The sequence below is a fragment of the Homarus americanus genome, unplaced genomic scaffold (assembly GCF_018991925.1).
Source record: "Homarus americanus isolate GMGI-L3 unplaced genomic scaffold, GMGI_Hamer_2.0 scaffold34360, whole genome shotgun sequence".
NCBI classification, from domain to species: domain Eukaryota; kingdom Metazoa; phylum Arthropoda; class Malacostraca; order Decapoda; family Nephropidae; genus Homarus; species Homarus americanus.
This window is the reverse complement of record NW_024739403.1, coordinates 5127853-5149177: the sequence shown is the minus strand read 5'-3', so window position 1 is coordinate 5149177 and position 21325 is coordinate 5127853. Positions and strand designations below refer to the sequence as shown.

The 21325-nt window shown below is 41.3% G+C and overlaps 1 protein-coding gene across 1 annotated transcript in view; it reads left to right on the top strand.

Moving 5' to 3' along the window:
* The window catches only part of LOC121874618, a 72472-nt gene that overhangs the window by 39082 nt on the left and 12065 nt on the right, over nt 1-21325 (top strand). Inside the window, 10 exon segments of the mRNA XM_042378846.1 lie at nt 7692-7766; nt 8285-8483; nt 8997-9140; nt 9623-9743; nt 11524-11690; nt 11924-12113; nt 17634-17832; nt 17920-19871; nt 20438-20704; nt 20867-21196. Of these exon segments, the coding sequence (XP_042234780.1) occupies nt 7692-7766; nt 8285-8483; nt 8997-9140; nt 9623-9743; nt 11524-11690; nt 11924-12113; nt 17634-17832; nt 17920-19871; nt 20438-20704; nt 20867-21196 (3644 nt within the window).

The following is a 21325-nucleotide window of genomic DNA, read 5'->3' as shown; positions in this document are numbered from 1 at the left end:
CGGCTGTGACTATGAGTACGAACGGATCTATATGAACGAGGCTATGAGTAGGAGATGATGCCACAAAAAGGCAGTCATTGAATTTTATTTCTATATCAGATCTTAGTGTATCTTTATGACGTCACATAATTTCATCCAATAGAAAGCTTGTTATTAGTTAATTCTTTGTACATACCTCTGACATAACGTAACTTAGTCAATAAATGCTCGGTACGTACTGCCTTCACTCAAGAGACAATGTACAGTATCTAAAAAATGTACAGTATATGCCAGGATGGGTCCAATGACTTCCGAAATGCTACATGCAAGGATGTCCAGGGAGGATTGGTATACGTGGCTCTGTGGTATACTGGTCCTACTATATTTGGTAACCGAACATCATATTAATTACGCCGAAATAAATACACATTGTTTACCTCAATATTTATCATCCGGTGTCTCGTAATACCACAGAATGTTTACAGATATTTTTTTCTGATACTGTACAATCAGCCAGAATCTATTGTTACTTTGTTTACATCTATGATGGCATATAAATTCAACCAATAAATGTTTGTTATTGACTTTGTTTACCCTATGTTGTCATAAAGTTAGCTATTAAGCTACTCGCCATAGGCTTCATATTTTCAACCAATTGCATTCTATTGTTACATGAATTCAACCCATTAGCCTTCCTTGTCGACTCACTGTAGTACAGTAATCTGAAACGCCTCCAAAACCCAGTACTGTACACATTCGTTATCCACTCTATTTATGTTTTTGACTATCTGGTAAATTTATCCAATAGGAGGTCGTTATTGATTTTATGTATACATATCTCTGACGTCATTTAAATTCACCACTAATCGAACCAGGTTTTTTACTTTGTTATAAAGTCTTGTACAGTAGATTCAGCCAATAAACGAGTCGTTTAGGTTCAACATGTGTATTGCACTCAGAATATACCAGCATGAATCTTACATACAGTTTACCTTATAAACAAACAGAGGAAAAAAATTGTAAAATATTAATCTTTATCAAAACTAACTGCTTACACAAAATTCACAAAGATTAACCAGAATTATTTTAACACCTTGGATATCCCACTGACAAACAGCCATAACCTCAAGCTATGTTCTTTAAGGTTCATCAGCATCCGTATTTGTAGTCACGCTGTATCTAAAACGAGATTAATTTCTAAAAATACAAACAAAAACATTAATCAACCAAACAAGAGGTGAACATGTGTGTGTGTGTGTGTGTGTGTGTGCATGTTTCATTATAGCATCTGTGAGGTCATCTGACTGACCTCTGTGACCAACACCTTCCTGGGTTATGCCAAGCACACTGCTGACCTGACCTGACCTGACCTTTCCCCTGATCAACCATAAAACCTGCCTGACCTACGCCTTACATACAACCGGAATTCAAATCAACTTTAAGCTGCACTAACCTGACCTATAGATATGACCTTTTATGTGTGTGAACGCCGCCACTACCCCTTGACCCGACCTTATTATTGTTTGACTGTGTTTGATTGGCTGCACGTTCCAAACACGCTTAGCACACATTTTTTGTTAGTTATTCTTTACAGCGCCTGGATTAAATGTCTCTCTCTCTCCAAAGGGGATTTAGCACGTAATCCCACATAAATCCTAATTTGTTTGGAAGCATCGTGTAAAATGTTTTGATGCACAACACATATACTGACATACTTACTGTCTCAATTAATTACCTCTATTTACTTATTTACTCACTTACTTGCTTCATGCTTTACTTTCTTTTACTCACTAAAACATTCCTTACTTTTTTTACCCCATCTTTGTGTTCCTGAGAAAATTCGTTATTCCTGAAGTAACGATGAATTGCTTACTTCAATATTTCTTACTTTTTGACTACAACATTTTTACTTCTCCATACTTCCTTACTCCTTACTTCCTTGTTCATAACTAATTTTTATACCTTTACTTGTTCCACCTTCTTACTTTCTCACTCTTTCTTCCTTCATTTAACTTCGCCTCCCTTTTACGCCATTAGTTTTCCTTCCTCCTCCTCTCCATTCGTGTCTCCCCCCTCCTTGTAATAATTTTTCCATCTCCCTCCTTCATTCATTCTTTCTCCTTCCTTCCTTCCTCTTTATCCCTTCTGTTATTTCTTCCCCATTCCTCCTCCCCTCCCCTCCTCCCACTTTTCCTCCTCTTCACCCTCCTCACTATCCTATCTTTCTCGCCTGTCTTCTCCTCCCTCTTTTTCCTTCCTTTCCTCCCTTACTACCCTCCCTCCTCCCCCTTTCTACAGTCCTCCTCCCTCCTCTCTATCCACTCCATCTATTCCTTCTCACCACCTTCTGTCCCATGTTCCTTCCACTCTTTCATATTCCTAAAGCCTTCACCTCACCTGTCTATGGTAATTTAATGTCTCACGATTGTTTTGTGTCACTAGTTTTGCCTCACAAAAATTACTTTAGTGGATTTGTTTCGTGATTTTATATTTTAAAATGTCTCAAATTTTGTCTCATTCATTTTAATGCTTCAATTTTTTTCTTATTGGTTTTCTTGGGGAAATTTTGTCACTTCATAAATTGAAGTTTAATTTATATTTTTTTCTTGAAAAAATATTATATTATGGTTTTATTTTCTTAAAACTATATATCATGTCGCTCACCTATTTTGTCTACTTTTCCTTTTTTCTTATAGTTCTACGGGACATCTTTCTTATGTTTTATACCTTGTCATTTTTTCAAGAGTTTCTGCCTAATTAATTGTTCTATTTTTGTCTCATTCATTTCTGTCTCATTGTGAACTCGAAACATTATTTTCTAGTCAATGTTTACACACTTTTGTCTCACTCTGAACTAGAAACATTTAATATTTCACCCTTTTAACAGTTATGTCCAGTCCAGTCCAGTTAAACTTACATTCATTTCCACTTTCTTGATTCATTACTGATAATGTTTTTAAATATTCTGTTTTGTGGGAAATATATTAAACCCAAAACAACTTCAGTATCAAAATCAACAAATAGTTGTCCTTTTTAACTGTTGTTTACTGTATTCTCGTCTCTTATAGTTAACCTTCCTTAAGCCTTGACCGTGTGAGTGAGCCCAACGCGATTGACTTTTTTCCCTGACACGCCTGACACACTACAGTTTTTCCCGGATGTGCCTCACTTTTTCCTGGATCGGTTTGAATTTTTCCCTACACACTTGAATTAATTTTCCTTATGGTTGAAAAGTAACTCTGGCTAGCAAATCCCCTGTGAAAATCAAATACTTTAGAGGTGGTCCCCGGGTTACGAATGGGTTCTGTTCCTGAGGACATTCTTATGTAAAAAATGTACATAAGTTGAAACACATGCTTTGTGCATACTGTACTTACAGAACAATGATTAAAATCCCACTATATCATAGCCTAAGTCCTTATATACAGTACATCTAAAATCACTCAATTTAAGAGAAAAGAAGAAAAAGAATGACAAAATACAGTAAATGAAAGTAAAAAATAAATCATCGTGTAAATAAAATACTATAAATTTAAAGTTTAACCTCGTGCGTATGATATTGGCATTCATAAGTCGGACGTTCGTAAGTTGGGAACCCCTGTACTTATATTAACTTTGATCATCAGTGCTGTAAACTAAAGACAAAGAACCTGAAAGATTTGTTTTCTGTATTCTTAAAACACCCATTTATTTCAAATCAATAAGGAAATAATGTGTCTCAGGTCCGGATTCTTAAAAACTCTTACGACTAATTTCCTTAACCCTAACAGGTGACAATGTTATATTACATAATTTATACACGATGCTGTATTGTTTTGTATCTGTTAATATTTATACATGATACTGTACATATATAAATCATCACCACACGCATACATAAACACACACACATGTATTCCTCACGTATGGCAATGAAAAATTCGGATACACACATTTATATGCCCATTATTATTATTTTTTAGTTGATATTTTTGGTTGCAGTGATTATTATTACAATTATTATTAATATTATTATAATTATATATATTATTATATATTAATATTATTATATATATATTATATATATATATTATTATTATTATTATTAATATATTATTTTTCACCATCCCATGTATTTACCTCTTACTATCGTCACTACCCACACCACAACTACGACCCGCTACCACTACTACCACTATCATGAACATAACCTACATCACCATCACTACCTGCACCACCATCAGCACTGCCTATACTGTACTGTATCACCACAACCATTACTACTACAATCACCACTCTCTGGTCACCAAAACCAAACCAGTACCTCCATCACTACAACTCCCTCAAAACCACCTCCACCACCATCACAACTCCCTCACAACCACCATAACCCTCAAAACCATTACCACCATCTACCCGTACCACCTCCTACAACTCTCCTCCAACACTACCACCACCAGGAATCCCCAGACACCTCCACCAAATGCCTCAGCACTCCTCCACCAGCACCTCCTCCACCTCCCACCACTACCAACAATTGTCATGCCCACTGCTTCCACTACCACCACCAGCACACCTCTCCACCACCACCACCAGCACCCCTCCATCCACTTCTTGCATCACCTTATATTCTCCCTTCATCTCCTAATCCCGACTTTCTTAATCGCCCGTTAAAGCCTCTACCTACCATTTAGACCCCTTTAATCTCCCTCCCTTTCCCCTAGAGGTCCCTGGTCAGTGTGCCTGGCTGGCCGTGGGCGGTGTTCGTCTCTCTCAACAATGCCACTATTACACACTTTAGTTTCGAACAGGTCAGCAGCACACTCCCATTCTCACTGTAACACATCGCGTACTTTTAAGAATAATGTATTATCTCTAAGATTATGTTTATATTTCAAGATTTTCATGTTAATGTTAAGATAGAATAATATCCATTTTGTAGTGGAAGCTATACTTGGGTGCCATATCTAGTCATCGCCTGGACCTTGGCTAACAGAGCAGCATCTTACCATCCAGCAGAACACGGCAAGAGATGGTCACTTGAATGATGACTTAATTTATGGCTGCAGTCAAGGGAGATAGAGTGCTTATGTTTAAACATCTAGACAATACACAACAAACGAAGCAAAAGCAAATATTTTCTGTAACTTCATTGGGACAACTTTTCATAGAACGATACTGATGATTTGTATTAATTTATCAAACAATCTCGGACGAGTTTTGATGCGAATATTTTCTTTGATGCAACAACATTAGGCTACTGTAAGTCATAAGTCATCAATATAATATGTATAATCCTCGAGCTCTATAAAATAAAGTCTCATTTGGCTGATTAGTGAGGATGATATTCTGGTTACTCTCGTGTGCTGCCCGAGAGATGATGGTAAGATATTCTCTCTCCGTCACCCCCCGGAGTGGGAACCAGGCACTCAGGTCCTTCTACAGCTCAGCCTCGCCCTCCACCACACCCTACCACAGCCCTCAGTTCTACTGGGAGAGATTCTTACTACACAAACAATTACTTCAATTATCTATTAGTACAGTATTATTAAACTATATAATATAAAGTCGAGGCACATGTATATAACTCTTAAGGATAAAAAACGAACATTTCCCCCAGAAGAAATGTATCCGACATAATCATCAAGAACTTATTGTGAGAAAATCATCCCAGACCCTCACCTCCCATGACCAGCTTCCACCATCAGCTTATAACATCTCTTCTCGTAACTCGGGACATGATGACAGTAAGATGTTAACCTGCTGTCAGTCATAAGGCCGTTAAAGACTGCGATTGTGAAGGTTGGGACTTGAGGTTTAATGGGGTGACAAGGTTAAGTCATCTTCGTAATACAGTATATATATTTTTTCTTCTTTTTATATCATGTTATCTTATTTCTATGATTTATTGACTTTCTCTGTATTATCCTCTACTTCCCTTCTAAAGTTATCATTTGTTATATACGTATCTATTTCCTTCTCTTTCTCCCTCACTAATTTCTTAATATGTAAACGTAATAGTCTCTTTTCTACTATATCTAATGTTTGCCTGTTTATCACACGTTCCCTTTACAAACAAAAATTATTTTCTTAGTTTTTCCTTAAAAAAAAGAAAAGAAAAACTTTTCTATTTTTCTCTTTTAAAAACAAAGAACTTTTTCAAATCTTCAAAAACCAAAATATTTTTTCTGATTTTGTTTAATACACGATTTTTTCTCAAATTTTCCTTCAGAATTAAGATTTTCCACCTGAATTTTCCCCGGGAAGTGAGTCTCTTGATAATAATTGCTACTCGTCAGAGTAGATGAGTTTACAAAATATCTTTCCCCTACGAAATCCCTCGAGATATTCACTAATATCCTGACGTATGTTTGTCCATCTCCCTTGTGTTCATTTAGTCTTTGTTTGATTACAAGTGTGTGCTGGTATTACTGTCAATGATCCGTCTGATACTCCAAATGTACTGTACATGATATACGACTCCACCGGCGCTTATGTACAGTACTCTTGTGTTTACTACTGTACCACTCTGGCCTGCTTACTCTGTTGTCCAACTGGTGTATCGTCTTTGTATCGTCTGTACATAAACTGTACTTTCTGCCACTGATGATTTATGGGTACAGTATTTTTCTCTCCATACCATCACTTCCCTACCGAGTACAGTTCACCAAGACGGCTATAAATCCTTGTGTTGTATATGTACTGTACTTCTTTAACCATTTTGGGGTTGAAATGTATCATCTTGTATTCTGGTTATCAGAGTGTACTTATTATTAATATCCAACCACCTTTCTGTAACCCCTTCCTCCTTCCATTCCACACTTTTATTAGGGCTCGTGCATGTACTTTGTCCCAGTTTGGGGGTCAATGTTTTGCAAACCCTGCATGGTTCAGTCTAACTTGCATGACTCAAGGCATGTAAGAATCTGTATATCTCGGCCAGGGTGTAGGCAATGGTACAGTACTCGGTTTTAGGGAGGGCACTGTATGGTGGAGGAAGCAGTCAGTTAAGAGACCAGCCTTGTGTGGTAAAGGGTTAGTGATGAATCGTGGAGGTAGGGTTGCTTGTTAGAGGATTAAACTTGCATGATGAAGGACTTAGCTCCTTTGTACGTGGAGGGAGGGTGTTAGTGGTGTGGTTGAGAGGGGAGAGATGCATGGTGGTTGGAGGATAGCTTACAAGGGGCCCAGGGTGAAAGATGGAGGGTCAAGGGGTGCATGGTGGAAGGGGTCTAGGGGTGCATGGTGGAGGGTCTAGGGGTGCACAGTGGAGGGTCTAGAGGTGCACGGTAGAGGGTCTAGGGGTGCACGGTGGAGGGTCTAGGGGTGCACGGTGGAGGGTCTAGGGTGCATCAGGAGGTCTAGGGTGCACGGTGGAGGGTTCAGTGCACGTGGATAGGCTAGGGATGCACGGTGGAGGGTCTAGGGGTGTACGGTGGAGGGTCAAGGGGTGCATGGTGGAAGGGTCTAGGGGACACTGGGGAGTGGTCTAGGGATGCACGAGGTCTAGGGTAATGTGGAGGGTCAAGGGTGAAGGAAAATTTAGTATACTTGAGGGTCTAGGATGCACGGGGAGGCCTAGGGTGCATGGTGAAGGTGTAGGGATGCACGGTGGAGGGTCTAGGGGTGCACGGTGGAGGCGCGACCTGTGTGTGTGTGTTGTGTGTGTGGCACGCCTGGTGTTGTTGTTGTCTCGGCAGAGGTGCGGCCGTCTCACGTCTACTGTCCCTCAGGCAGCTCTGATGCCATCCTTGCCCTCATCAACGCCGGTGCCTCCGTCAGCGCCGAAGACAAGGACGGCCTAACAGGTGAGTTATACAGTTATATCTATTTCTCACTCTCTCTCTCTCTCTCTCTTAGGTGAGCGACAACCCTGTACTTAATTTATCACATAGGTAACTTCACGTCTCCCTGTCTCTGCTTTTTGAATTTGCCATAGTGTTCCTTTGTCTTATCGAATTGATGAGTCATGACATTGTACCAGCAGTTTCTCTCTCTCTCTCTCTATCTGATGGGCGATATACCTCCACTTTAATTATTTTATCATCAAATAGGTATGGAATGCAGAGTCAGTACTAATGTAAATGACACAGATGACAGCTCGAAATCCTAATGGATGATGCAGAGGAGACTATTGTGTTGGTTTCTTTCTTTATTACAACTTATCCATTATTATGTGAATGAAATGTCTACCTCCCCCTACACCTGTCCACCCACTCACCCCTACACCTGTCCACCCTCCCCTACACCTTTCCATCCACCTCTACACCTGTCCACCCTCCCCTACACCTGTCCACCAACCCCTACACCTGTCCACCACCCACAGCACTACACTGTGCCGCATCAAGAGGTCATCTGGACTGCTTGGACTGCCTAGTGAATTTCTGCGGTGCGGAGGTTGATACGTTGGATTCCAATGGATGTACTCCACTCTTCTACGCGGTCACATTGGGCCACGCCGACTGCACACAGCTCTTACTACACCATGGCGCCCACCCAGATAAGCAGGACCGCAAGGGACGAACGTTAGTACCGTACACTTGCAAATAAAATTTCCTGAACACTTGGCAATATCTGACATCTACTGCCAAGAAAATACATCAAAATTTTTATCCCCTTTACATGCCAGATACTGACCAAGTGTCCACGGAATTTTGTTTGCAAGTTTACCAAGTGTACATATCAGGGGGATCAGTAGTGATTAGTGTTAGGGAGGGGATTAGGGATTCTTAGAAGTCAAGATTAAGGGTTAATTTGGTGGTTTTGAATAGATGTAAGGATGAGGAAATTTGTGATAGGGATTAGGAATTGGTTAAGTCCTTGGAGATTGGAAGGAAGTCCTGGAGATCATGTTAAGGAATGGAGAGGAGAAGTTATTGAAGTTAAAGATTAAAGAAAATGCTGCTCTGTTGACGATTTGGGATTGGGGGGAATTTCTGTTGTTTTGAGATTAGAATCACCTCCAGGGATTCGAGATTAGTAACTGGGTAAGATATAGGGAATGTTAACAAAGGTGCTAACATTAGGATATCACACAGGCCAGCACACTGTGGAGCAGCCAAGGGGCAGCTGGAGACCTTGAAACTTCTCCATCGTAAAGGTGCAGACCTGTGGAAGCGCAACGTCAAGGGTGACCTGCCGCTCCACGAGGCCTGTCAATCAGGCCGCAAGGACTTGGTGCTGTGAGTACTGTGGCTCCTAACCTGCTCGTTTGTGAAAACTGTGACCAGTAACCTCTGTACAGCTTGTCTGATAGCAAGGATGTCGTGTTATGAGTATACTGACCCAGCTCTTGGGCTTGATTTGCCATCTGAACCATCCAGGAGAGAGAGAGAGAGAGAGAGAGAGAGAGAGAGAGAGAGAGAGAGAGAGAGAGAGAGAGAGAGAGAGAGAGAGAGAGAGAGAGAGAGAGAGAGACTCCATGCAGTAGTTACGATACTCGGAATAAAAAATAAATAAACTAATCCTTTTCGCTTGAATCTGCAGTACATATTTTTTCATCATTCATCCCGGTAGTAGTAACAGTAGTGATCTACTGTGGTGCTTATCAGTGACTCCGGACAGAGTTGAATATCGACGCCAAGAAATACTGTTTTCAAGCCACCGTGTGTGTGTGGCTGATCACCTCCTGGGGACATTACTGTGACTCTGGCTGTTGTTGCAGGTGGTTGTTATCCATGAGACCAGACACAGTGAACGCTCCTAACCTAGATGGCCGCTGTCCTCTACACATAGCTGCCATCAACAACAATATTGAGATGTGCAAGATACTCATGGATAAACAGGTACAGTTATGGTACAGTGGTGCATTTAGGGTGCAGTTATGGGTACAGTTATGAGTTCAGTACAAGTTGTAAAGTAACTAAATAAATTTACTGTACTTGAGTAATGTACTCAAGTAACATTTTGGGGGATTTTTATTTTAAAAAATACTTAATTTTTTTAGTACTCTTACTTTTACTTAAGTATGGTTTTCTAATACTTTTACTCCAATACAATTGAAAAAATAAAAATCATTAATCGTTACATGCAAACTAATAATATATTTTTTAATTAATTAATTAATTATTAACCATAGTAAAAGAGTTGTTTGGGTGGAGGGTATGGTATGGGTGGAGCCGTGAAGGGCATGGTGTGGGTGTGGGGAGACACCACGCAGTCACATACCTGAAGATGTCGTGAGGTGAGGTGACATCAGGTCAGGTCAGGTGGCAGTCGCCATAACAGCGGACATTCCCTTTGATCTTCTTGTGTCCATTAGCTCCTTGACCACCCACCTCACCTAGCCTACCCTCTTAACCCCCCTCCCCCATCGAACATAAGAACATAAAAATGGAGGAAACTGCAGCGGGCCTATTGGCCCATACTGGGCAGTCCCGTTTACACCCAACCCCTATTGCTCATATAAGCATCCAACCTATGTTTGAAGCTATTCAGCGTATTCGAGTTAATGATGATATTTGGTAACTTGCTCCATTCATCCACTACTCTGTTTCCAAACCAGTGTTTACCTATTTCACGCCCAAATCTAAATTTGTCTATTTTAAAACCATTGTTACGAGTTCGCTCCTGGTTGGATAGTTTGAGTACCTTTGTAATGTCCCCTTTGTTTAGCCCTGCCTTCCACTTATACACCTCTATCAGGTCGCCCCTTGCTCCTGTTAATGTCTGTTGCTCTTTGCATATACCTGTACAGTAGGCCCGGATAATTTGCTGAATTTTATTTTGCAGTCCTCTATTATTCACGGATGACACCCTGGATGTACCCAAGACTGTCTGAGGGCAGTTTTAAAGTTGCCAATATTTTCGCGGCCGGGACAGGGAGCCATTCGTTCTAGAAACATTGATTTCCTTTACCTGTATTGTATACTGTGTGTGTGTGTGTGTGTGTGTGTGTAGACACACACACATAAAACACATACAAATAAATAATAATGGGAAAATCCTCACAAATACTCAGAAGCAAATGTAGTATTAAAAATGTTGAGTCCACCCTCAAGTCGACTCCGTGCTTTATTAATAACAAATACAGGTAAAAGAAATAATTGTCCTAAGGGCAAACACATAAAGGGAATAAACATTTCTTTGTACACAAGTAAAATTGTACCCCCCCCCCCCTCCCCGGTCAGCAAATGTTATTCGCGGATTTAGCGTTTCGCTGCCATTTTGAGAACCTAGCCCGTGCGAATTTGTAGGGCATGCTGTACAGATACTGTACTTTAAATAAATTTCAATGAGGTGCAGTTATGGGTACAGTGATACATTAAGGGTACAGTGGTGTATAATGGATACAGTGGTGTATTAAGGGTACAGTTACAAGTACCGTGGTGTGAGGGGATACAGTGACAGTTCCAGGACATATGCACAGGAACCAGCACAGATACAGGTATAAACACTATTTATCTGTGACTTCTCCAAGCATCCATCAACATTCCCCTGAGAAACCACATGTTCTCTCCCCATTTTCCTCTTCTCCTTCAAACACTTATTAATCCTCCTTCTTTACCTTTATTATCAAGTTTAGAAACCGATTAATATTATTCTCTTCGTCTGCGGCTCCTTCAGGCGGCCGTCAACCCTATCATGAGAAACTCGCGGGGACAGTTGCTTACTCCGCTGGACGCTGCTGTGGCCAGGAGCAACAGAGGGTGTGCCAAGTATCTCCAGCTCCATGGTGGTGTTGCGGCCTCCAAGCTTACAGACAAACACGCACTGCAGAAGGCCATGCAGAGGTAAGGGAGAGGTCAGACGCAGTTAAAGGAGAACAAGTGATTGTTCAGTTACAGGTAGGGAATGGTCATTAAGGTTTAAAAACGAAGGAAGGTCATGTTTCTTGTTACAGCCTAAACTGTATGTAATTCAACTTGTAAAATTTACAAGTAAGAATCTTTGGAGGTGATTGTGGTGATTATTCCCTGTGTAAGGCTCTTGGGTGATGAGGGTGACATCTCCTTCCCTTCCTCAGGGCGCTTGAAACGAGTCAGGGGAAGGTTGGAGCCACGGCCGGGGAGCTCACTGGTGATGAACTCATGAGTTCCTCAGCCTCCTCAGTCCTCAAATCCAACATGTCCACCATGACAGCCTCACCAGTCAACATTGAGGCACAAACAGACACGGGAGACGACAGAGAGAAGCTCCAACAGAGAGATGCCCAGGTTAGTCTTTTAATAATATCCCCATTTCTTATGTAATGAAGAACTTTTTACGAATTGTCTGTGAAGTTTTCAATTTTTGTGTGTATGTGACGATCAAGCAGATTTCCATTTTGTATTTTTTCCTCCATTTTATGTGTAGTGGTCAAATGTACAGTATACCTGTACATACTTGCTGTGATGTTTTCCCATATTATGTAAGACAGAAACAGGTTTCTTTTCCTTGGGTTTATTTTCCCATTTTCTGTATCATAGTGAGGAGATTCCCCTTTTCTGTGTTTCTTTTACAAATTTTCTGGGTAGAATTGGGGGATTCCCACTTCCTATACAGTACACATAGTTTTACCCATTTCCTGTATTATCTTACCCATTTTCTGGATTGTTTTACCAATTTTTTTCTGTAATAATCAAGAGGGTTGGCATTTGTCATGTCGGGTTTACAGCTTATGTCTTTACCCATTTTGTTATCTTATGTTTAATGGTGCTAGGATTCTCAAACTTCACCCAGACATTGTTTTTTATTTACGTCTTGACCTTATTGTGAATACTGTGTTTAAGATATGAAATGACGAGTTTTCAGAGAATATCAAGAAAACATAGAGTGATGAGACTTGTTAATTTCTATCACCACTAAAATAAATCTCTTGAAATCGTCTGAATAATTGATAGAGGCAGCTGATGGATGGACACACACACACGTTCTGGAAATAGTCTCACGACAGCTGAACCTCTCATATGACCTCCTTAAGTGACATTATCCAAAGACTTTTTAATCAACAGATGAAGTTAATAAATCACCTGAGCAACATTTGCCTTGTTTTCAGATCATGTGTGTGCCATGTACAGTCAGTTTATTGTCATGGTTTTCCTCAATGCCCCCATTCTTATATGGCTTACAGATCATCGTGAGCTTTCAGTATTTATCAGACATTTATTATAACTGAAGTATTGATATTTGAGCCTGAGAGAACAACTTATATGAGCATTAATTACAAAATAATACCTTCGGCAATGTTTCTCTCTTAGTGCCAACAGTGCGCTATACAGGTCCGTAATATTCATGTCCCTCCATCGCCGCTCCCGGTCCTGTACACAGCTTAAGTATCGTGAGCTTTCAATGTCTACCAAGCACAGGGTATTTGCATTTTGTTTTAGAGTACACGTGATAACATTCCAAACACAAAAGAACATAAATAACCACACAATAAACTCGACTCCGGGGTTACTTCGCTGTTTGTTTTAGAAGACTTTTACAGACTGAATTTGTTTTGATTTCTAGTCCCCCGAATTTTTGCATAGCTTAAACTGTAAATGGTGAGCTTTTAATGTTCTTCAAACATTTTCCCTTATTATTATTATCTGTGGTTTATGGGATTATGTGTGACAAGGTACTACCGCCTGGGAAGATATTGGAAGCATAATGTGTTGTCTAATGGTTAGAACCTGCTGCCATATGGCATCACGAAAATTGTGACCAAGTTCAAGGTTGCTGATCTGACTTACTACCTCATTTACACATAATTGCAGGGTCTCAATTGTTTCTCTTGCTATTGACAACACAACATACATTTATTGTTTCTCACTTTTTATGTTTGTTTTTTTAATTTTTGTATTTCTTTATGGTTCTTTATTATTATTATTATTATTTTATTTTCAATTTTGTTTTTATTTTATTATAAATTTCATTTACTATGAATAATTATTATTATTATTACATGTATTACATTTTCGCTCCCCAGGCCCCGATGTGGGTCAGTGACCTGTGCCTGGGTGGGCTAAGCCCCCCTCCCCCCCCCCAAAAAAAAAAGTGAACATAACCATCACCACAACAACCTGATCTGCCCACTGCATTTCTCTTCACTCTGGATAATGTGAACAGATATTCTGTATACTGAATATTTTTTGCTTTGTTTTTCAGATAATTTTTCATATTTTTTAGCATTTTGTTGATATTTTGGCCCTATTTCTGTTTGTTGTTTATCTGTTTACATAATGAGATAAAGCATTTTCCTCCAAAATGTTTCCAAAGGACTTTTGGAGTTTTTAATGATTTTTTCTCACTTACAGTCGACTGTAAAAGTTCCTTCCAGATCACGTTTGAGTTTTGCGATTTTTTTTCAGGGAGTTTTTGATACATGCATTTTTGTCCTTCCCTATGTAGAGGTTATAAGTAACATGTTGTTCCATAACCCCTCTTTGTCAGTCTCTCTCTCTCTCTTCCCTGATATGACCACAGCAGTCCCTCTTTCACTATGAGTACCACCACTATCATCTCATCCCTAGTTGCCAGTTCCAAGGCTGTATGTGTGTATCAACAGTGTTAGTTGTGTAGTGGCACCATTCACTGGCGTCTGTTGTCACACTCTTCTCTACCTCTCACCTGCATCTTCTTTCCTCTCCTCCTTGTTCCTCTCTCTTGCAGCTTCCCTCCTCCTTTTCCTTGTTCCTCTCTTCCATCTTCCCTCCTCTCCTTCTTCCTCTCTCTTGTATCTTCCTTCCTCTCCTTCTCCTTGTTCCTCTGTCTTTCTGTCACCTGCATCTTCCCTCTCCTCCGTTCTCTCTGTCATCTCTGTTCCGTCTTTCCAGTCTTCTCTCACCAACCCTTCTTCATTCTTTCCCTCGATTGTCCTCTCACCCTCCTTTATTCCTGTCTTCTTCCACATCTCTCCCTCCCCTTTCTGGCCCTCTTCTCTCCTTTCCTTCCCCTGTCCTGCCCCCTTCATCTCCTCCTTCTCTCCCTGTCCTCTACCTTCTTCTCTCCCTATCCTTTTTCTCCTCTCCTTTCTCCCTTTTCATATAACTGAGATGGGCTAGAGAAGGTATAAATGACTTTCAGCTGGTATAAGAAAGGTAAAGATGAATAACATTTCTGTGTAATTAGAGATGAGTATATGACCTGCACTTCAAGACCTGTACCATATGTTAGAGGTGGATGAAAGGGTTGAGTGAGAGAAAAGGCAACTCCATAGACAAGAAGTAAAAGGGGTGAAGGGAGATGATTGGTGATGACATTGTGACTGATTGGAGCTTGCAGTGAGTAAGAGGTGGCATGATGGAGCATTGACGTGAATTGAGATTAGGATTGGAAGACGATGAATTTGGATTTATTCTCGCACTGATCAATGAAATAAGAAAATAATAAGTAGAAAGGAGATAGTAATAAGTAGAAAGTAAAAAGTAGAAAGGGAAGGAATAAGTGGAAATTAGAAAGTAAAAAGTAGAAAGAGACAGAAATGATAAAAATAATGGATTCAATGCTGTTGAGGCAAACGAAATTAGATTGAATTTCATTTGATGGTGAAAAATAAGAGGTGGAAGCAATCATCTATGTGAAAGCTGATGTTGATGTAAAGTTTAGTTAAAGAGAACTTGGGTGTTTTGGTGATGTATTCTTTGCAGTATTACTGATGTACCAAGATTAAGGATATTAAGACTGATTGCTGGTATATGATGATGTTACTGACAATTCATGGAGGCTGGGAATGATGTGTGTGTGTGTGTGTGTGTGTGTGTGTGTGTGTGTAATAATAATAATAATAATAATAATAATAATAATAATAATAATAATATTAATAATAATAATAAACGGTTTATTAATAGAGTTGCAGCCAGTGGCTGAAAATATACAAACTTACACGTGATTTAGACATAATATACAACATTCAATACATTTGCAGGGCTGTACAGTACATATATCAAGAGCTGTTTATTATTTTAACAATAGGTGGGATGGTGCTATTCTTATATCTAACAATACGGGCTCTTATAGGCTGAATTTTGTTGAAGTGGCGAACTGCGCGAGGTGGGCGGGGGAATGCAGGTGGCAGTAACTGGCGATGACGAGGATGGTGCAGTAGTCCACAGCCAAACCCTGCTAGTACGTGGTGCTGGAGGTCACTGAGGGATGGCATTTCCAGGGTGGAGAGAGCATTGTTGTAGCCGGAGTAGTCTGCGCCGAGCATGATTCTGCAGGCCCTCTTCTGTACCTTCTCTAGCTGACATTGTTGGGTAGAGTTGAGAGAATACGACCAGGCTGGTGACGCATAAGTTAATTTGGGGAGTATAAATGAAGTGTAGATAATCCTCAGCTCTGGCATGGGTGCCCCAAGTGACCTGAGTCGTCGTAGCATGTAGAGTCGGTACGAGGCTGCCTTGATAGTGTTGTTTACATGGGCTTTCCAGTCCAGTTTGTGTTCTATAATTACACCCAGGAGTTTGGCAGACTGCACTAACTGGAGAGGATGGGCACCTGCTGCAACTGCTGGAGCTTGCACTGAAGTGGTGGCAGTGTTGATGTGCATGACTGCGGTTTTGGTGTTCTCCGAAGTCCATGCCTGTATCCTGTCCAGGGTGGCTTGTAGTGATGAGTAGTCCGGTGAGGTGTTGTCCACTGTAACCCCCACAGTGCAGTCATCCACGAACTTCCACCTGTGAGGAGTGTTTGAGAGAGAGAGAGAGAGAGAGAGAGAGTTTGTGTGTTGATGACAATAAATATAGCTACAGTATGTAATTAGTTTATACTGACTTCCTTCTCTTTATGTTTCTCATTTTCTCTCACTTCTTCCCTCCCCTCTATCCTTTTCTCTTCCCATACTCAGCCTACCCAACCCTCCCAACCAATATCCCCTCCAACAACATCCCAAATACCCTGTAGCATCTCACACTCACTCTCCCCCCAATTGAAATTTCACCCACACTTATTTGTAATGTTTATGACTATGCTAAGTGGATCAATTCCTTATGGAAGATGGTGTTTATGGCTTTTATGGCTTCATATCTTAACTGTCACCAAAACCTACTTTTCCTTTGTGTATTCCTTAAGACAAATTTCCTAAAGAAGCAAAAGTTTGGTTATATTCGGTTAATACATAAAGTAAGACAGTCATTGAACCACCCCGAGGGGTTAACCTCCAATTTTTTTTTAAGGTAATGAGGAATTAGTAAACAAAAGAGAATTGCTAAATTATATAATACTTATTTATGACTGTTCTTTTGAAGCTCAATAAAGGTTTTTAATATACAATAATCTAAGTTATTTTTCTGGATAAGATCCTTCATAGTGATCTTTTTCCAAGTTGTGTCTTGTTTATGTATGTCTAAAAGCACCATTTTCCACAGTTAAAGAGACCTCAAGCATCCTGCCAACTGTGTGTGTTTACTTATTATGGTTAATTCGGCACATCCCCAGTTTTTGGTGAAGACCTTTAATTTCTATATTTTTGAATGCTTTTTCCCCAACCAAAATTTATTTCTACATGTGTGTTTTTCTTTTCCATTTTTTATCTTCTGTTGCCTCTCAATATATTCCATTTTCTCAGTGAAGAAAGAAAAAATGGAAAAAAACAAAAACTAACAAAAGACAGGTTAATTTATTTCTGAAAGGAGATTACTGAATGTTTAACTTTTTAGGGAATAGAAGAAAATTGTCATTTCCCAGTTAATTACATGTTGGAGTTGTCTTTTCACCTGACCTCGTGTGACCTCTCCTGGTCGGCTATGACTTGACCTGACTCCACCTGGTAGACCGGAACTTCAGAGGTCAACATCCGGAAGTTGGTGCTGGAAGAAGAAGCAGAGGAGTTAGCCAAGAAGAAGACGGAGGAGGATAGGATAGCAGAGGAGGAAGAGAAGACCACAGCAGAGGGGGAGGAGGTCAAGGAAGAGGGAGAAGAGATCAAAGAAGAGGGAGAAGAGATCAAAGAAAAGGGTGAAGAGATCAAAGAAGAGGGAGAAGAGATCAAAGAAGAGGGAGAAGAGATCAAAGAAGAGGGAGAGGAGATCAAAGAAGAGGGAGTAGAGGTCAAAGAAGGAGAGGAGGTTGAGGAAGAAGGAAAGGAGGTCAAGGAAGAAGGAAAGGAGGTCAAGGAAGAAGGAAAGGAGGTCGAGGAAGAAGGAAAGGAGGTCGAGGAAGACAGGCAGGAGGTTGGTGTAAATGGAGAGAATGATGATGAAGACAGAGAGAGTAAGGAAGTGGACGAAGAAGGCAAAGAGATCGAAACAGAAGGAATGGAAGCAGTTAAGAGGAGACAATCTGTGAAGAAAGAGGAATCCCAGATGGAAGGGAAAGAAGCAGCACGTAGTAGGAAAGAGTCAATAAGTGGAGAGGAAACAGAGAAAGGAAAAAGTAGTAGTAGTACAAGAAGAAGAAGAAGCAGCTCACCGAAGGAAGGAGAATCAGAAGAAGGCATGAGTGAGAAAGAAGGAACAAGTGCCAATGCCGATAGAAGAGGAACAAAAAAAAGGGATGATAAAAGTGGCAATAAGGGGAAAAAGGGGAAAGGAAGTAAGAAAGGTGCCAATAGACGAAAAGGCCCTGTGAAGAAGAAATCCCAAGGCAGTATGAGCGAAGGAGGAGAAGGAGGTGACAATGCTACCACCGGGGAAGATGTGTATAGCAACGATGACACAGATGGCACAGAAACATCAAAAACAACTGGGAGAAAGAATAAGAAAGGCAGAGAGGCATCAAAGAAAACCAGTAGAGAGGAAGAAGAAGAAGAAGGGGATGAAGACATAGCAGAGGCATTGGGAGTGAAGAAAGAAGCAGAGGCAAGTGAGAGTGGAGATGTGCAGGATGAGATAACAGATGGTAAGACTGATGGAAGCAAAGGTGCCAACAGCTTTGATATGAAGAGTGATGAAGAGGAAGGGGAAGAGACACAGGAGAATAGCCAAGAGAATGAGGAAGGTGTAGACGATGGAGAGGAAGAGGAAGCAGGCGAGGAGAATGATGAAGATGGTGAGGAGAATGATGAAGATGGTAATAACAGATCGAAGAGTAAATCGCCAACAGCAAGAAGCAAAAAAGTCGAGGGAGGAAAGGTTGGTGCGAGTAAAAGAAAATCGAAAAGTAAATCTAATCAGGGTACGAAAAACGGCAGCAAATTAGATGATAATAAAGTGAAAACTAATGTAAAGAAGGGTAAGAAAAAACCTAGAAAAGTTGGTGTAGGCAAGAAAGAGGAGACAGGGCAGGACATCCATGTCAGCCCTGGGGAGGAAGGCAGTGGAGGTTCTGAAGACAAGACTGCCTCCAGTGACACTTACAGATCACAATCCTCTATGGAAGAGAACCAACATGGCACCTCCAGAACTAGAAACAAAAAAAAACTATCAGAAAGTGGAGAAACAGGTGACAATGCTGATAAAGAAGATGATGGTGATGATGGTCAAGGAGAGGGTATTGGAGAAGAGACTGAAGTAAATGGAGAAGAGGGAAGTGAACAAGAAGAAAGTGAAGATGAAAGTGGTGACAAAGAACCATCAGACAGTAATGAAGGGGGTGAGGGAGAAGGTGAGGAGCACCAGGAGGTAAAGGGTCAGGAAGTGGAAACCATTCAGTTACCCATCAGGGCTACTGGCTCACGAGTCCGTCCAAAGTCAGCCATCCGTCCAGGGATCCTCAACTCGAAGACAGGAGGTAGGAAGCCCAAGGGAGGTGCCAACAGGAAATCCAAACAAGCTAATGGTAATACTCGAGCCATGAACGACAGGCGCAATGGACAAAGACGAAACTTAACTCGCCGTGTGAGTATCTCTGAGGACCTGCCACATGTGGGTGATTACCAACACGAGGATGAGGACGAGGAGGAGGAGGAGAAGGGTGGTGAAGGGCCTCGCATGTCCACAGCAGAAGAGCGGACTCATGAGATGCTGCTGGAGTCTAGCGGGCGCAACCTCCTGATGGTGGACGCCGCTCCACCTCGGCTGTCCTCGCCGAGCTCGACCCACGGCAGAGACACCGGCGATTCAGGCTACAAGGTAGAGTCCCCCCCTCCCCCCTCAGTGACATTATATTCATACCATAGAAGAATGCCACTGGTGACAGGTGAGTGAACGTTCGTATGGTTAGCTTCAAAAACGGGTGTCATTGTGGGGTGGAAGGAAGGCAGGCGAACGTTCGTCTGGTGTGGCATCCATTCACTGTATCATTACAGGATGGAGAATAACGCAAGACGCTGTTCATTGTCTGTGGTGGCATTGCTTTGTGGAATGAGTATAACCGTCCTCTTCATCCTCCCACACATTCTCCTACACCCGGAGTCAAGAGACTTCTCACGGAAACTCAGTTATCCCCAGAGTCCCCTTTGGACACAAATACTTTCAGACAAGTAGAGCTTCTTCAGTGTTTTTTGGTCATGCATGTTTATCCATTTAGACATCTTTCTAGCATGTCGTTGTTCCTTTGATCAAAATGTTAGAAGTGTTTTAGAGGTTCAAACACACAGCTTATGCATGTTCCAGCACCTCATACAGTACAGGGTACAGTACTGTATATTGTCTCAAATGGCCTTGTCTGTTTCTTTCTTACGAGTCATCTCTTTCAGGAGTCAGGCTACAGCGATGCTCAAGGGGTCGAGCGTGACTCCGACGTGGATGGACCAACAGATCCTGAGCGTCACACCGAGGACGAGGATACCCAACACAGCTCCAGGAGGAAGACAAGGATGAAGAAAAAGAGGAGCAAGCAGCGAGAGGAGAGACAAGGTGGCGCTGCCTTGTCCGAAGATGGAGAGGGACGTGGAGGAGGACAGGCTGAGGGAAGGGAAGGTGAAGGTGATGACGATGCCGACGGTGATGTGGAAGATGATGACGTAAGTGACGCCTACATTTTTTCATTCTTCTATCTTTCCTTCCTTAATTTTCTTCTTCATAATTCTTTGCTTATAATTTGCTCATATCAATTTTCCTTTTCCTATCTACATGGCTATTTACTCTCAATCCCTCTCCCTTATCACCTCCTACCTCACCTACAGGATGGCAGAGGATCCCGCAGAAGACGTGATGGCAAGAACTGGCAAGAGGATGCTGGAGGAGGACGTGGAAGTAGAGAAGGAGGTCGAGGTCGTGCTGGTAGAGGCAACAAGGGAAGAATTGGCAGTCAAGGAGGAGGAGGAGGTAACAAAGGAGGTGACGACGATGATTTCTCCGTAGTTCCTGAAGGAGAGCTTGATAATTACTATGATGACGAAGATGCAGACGAAGATGCCCTCCAGAAACTTGGGGTAGTCGGCAGCACCCACAGGCGACCCGGGGTCAGAAGAGGTCAGGTCAGGAATGGTGCCATGAGCGGAGGACCCAGGAAGGTGAGGAATGTATAATTAGGTTAGGTTAGGTTAATCTTAGACAAGCTAGAACAGGTTTGGTTGTGCACGATAGATTACACTCTTATAAAAAAAAAAGCAGAGAGAGATATGACTAGTATGGCTGTTTTG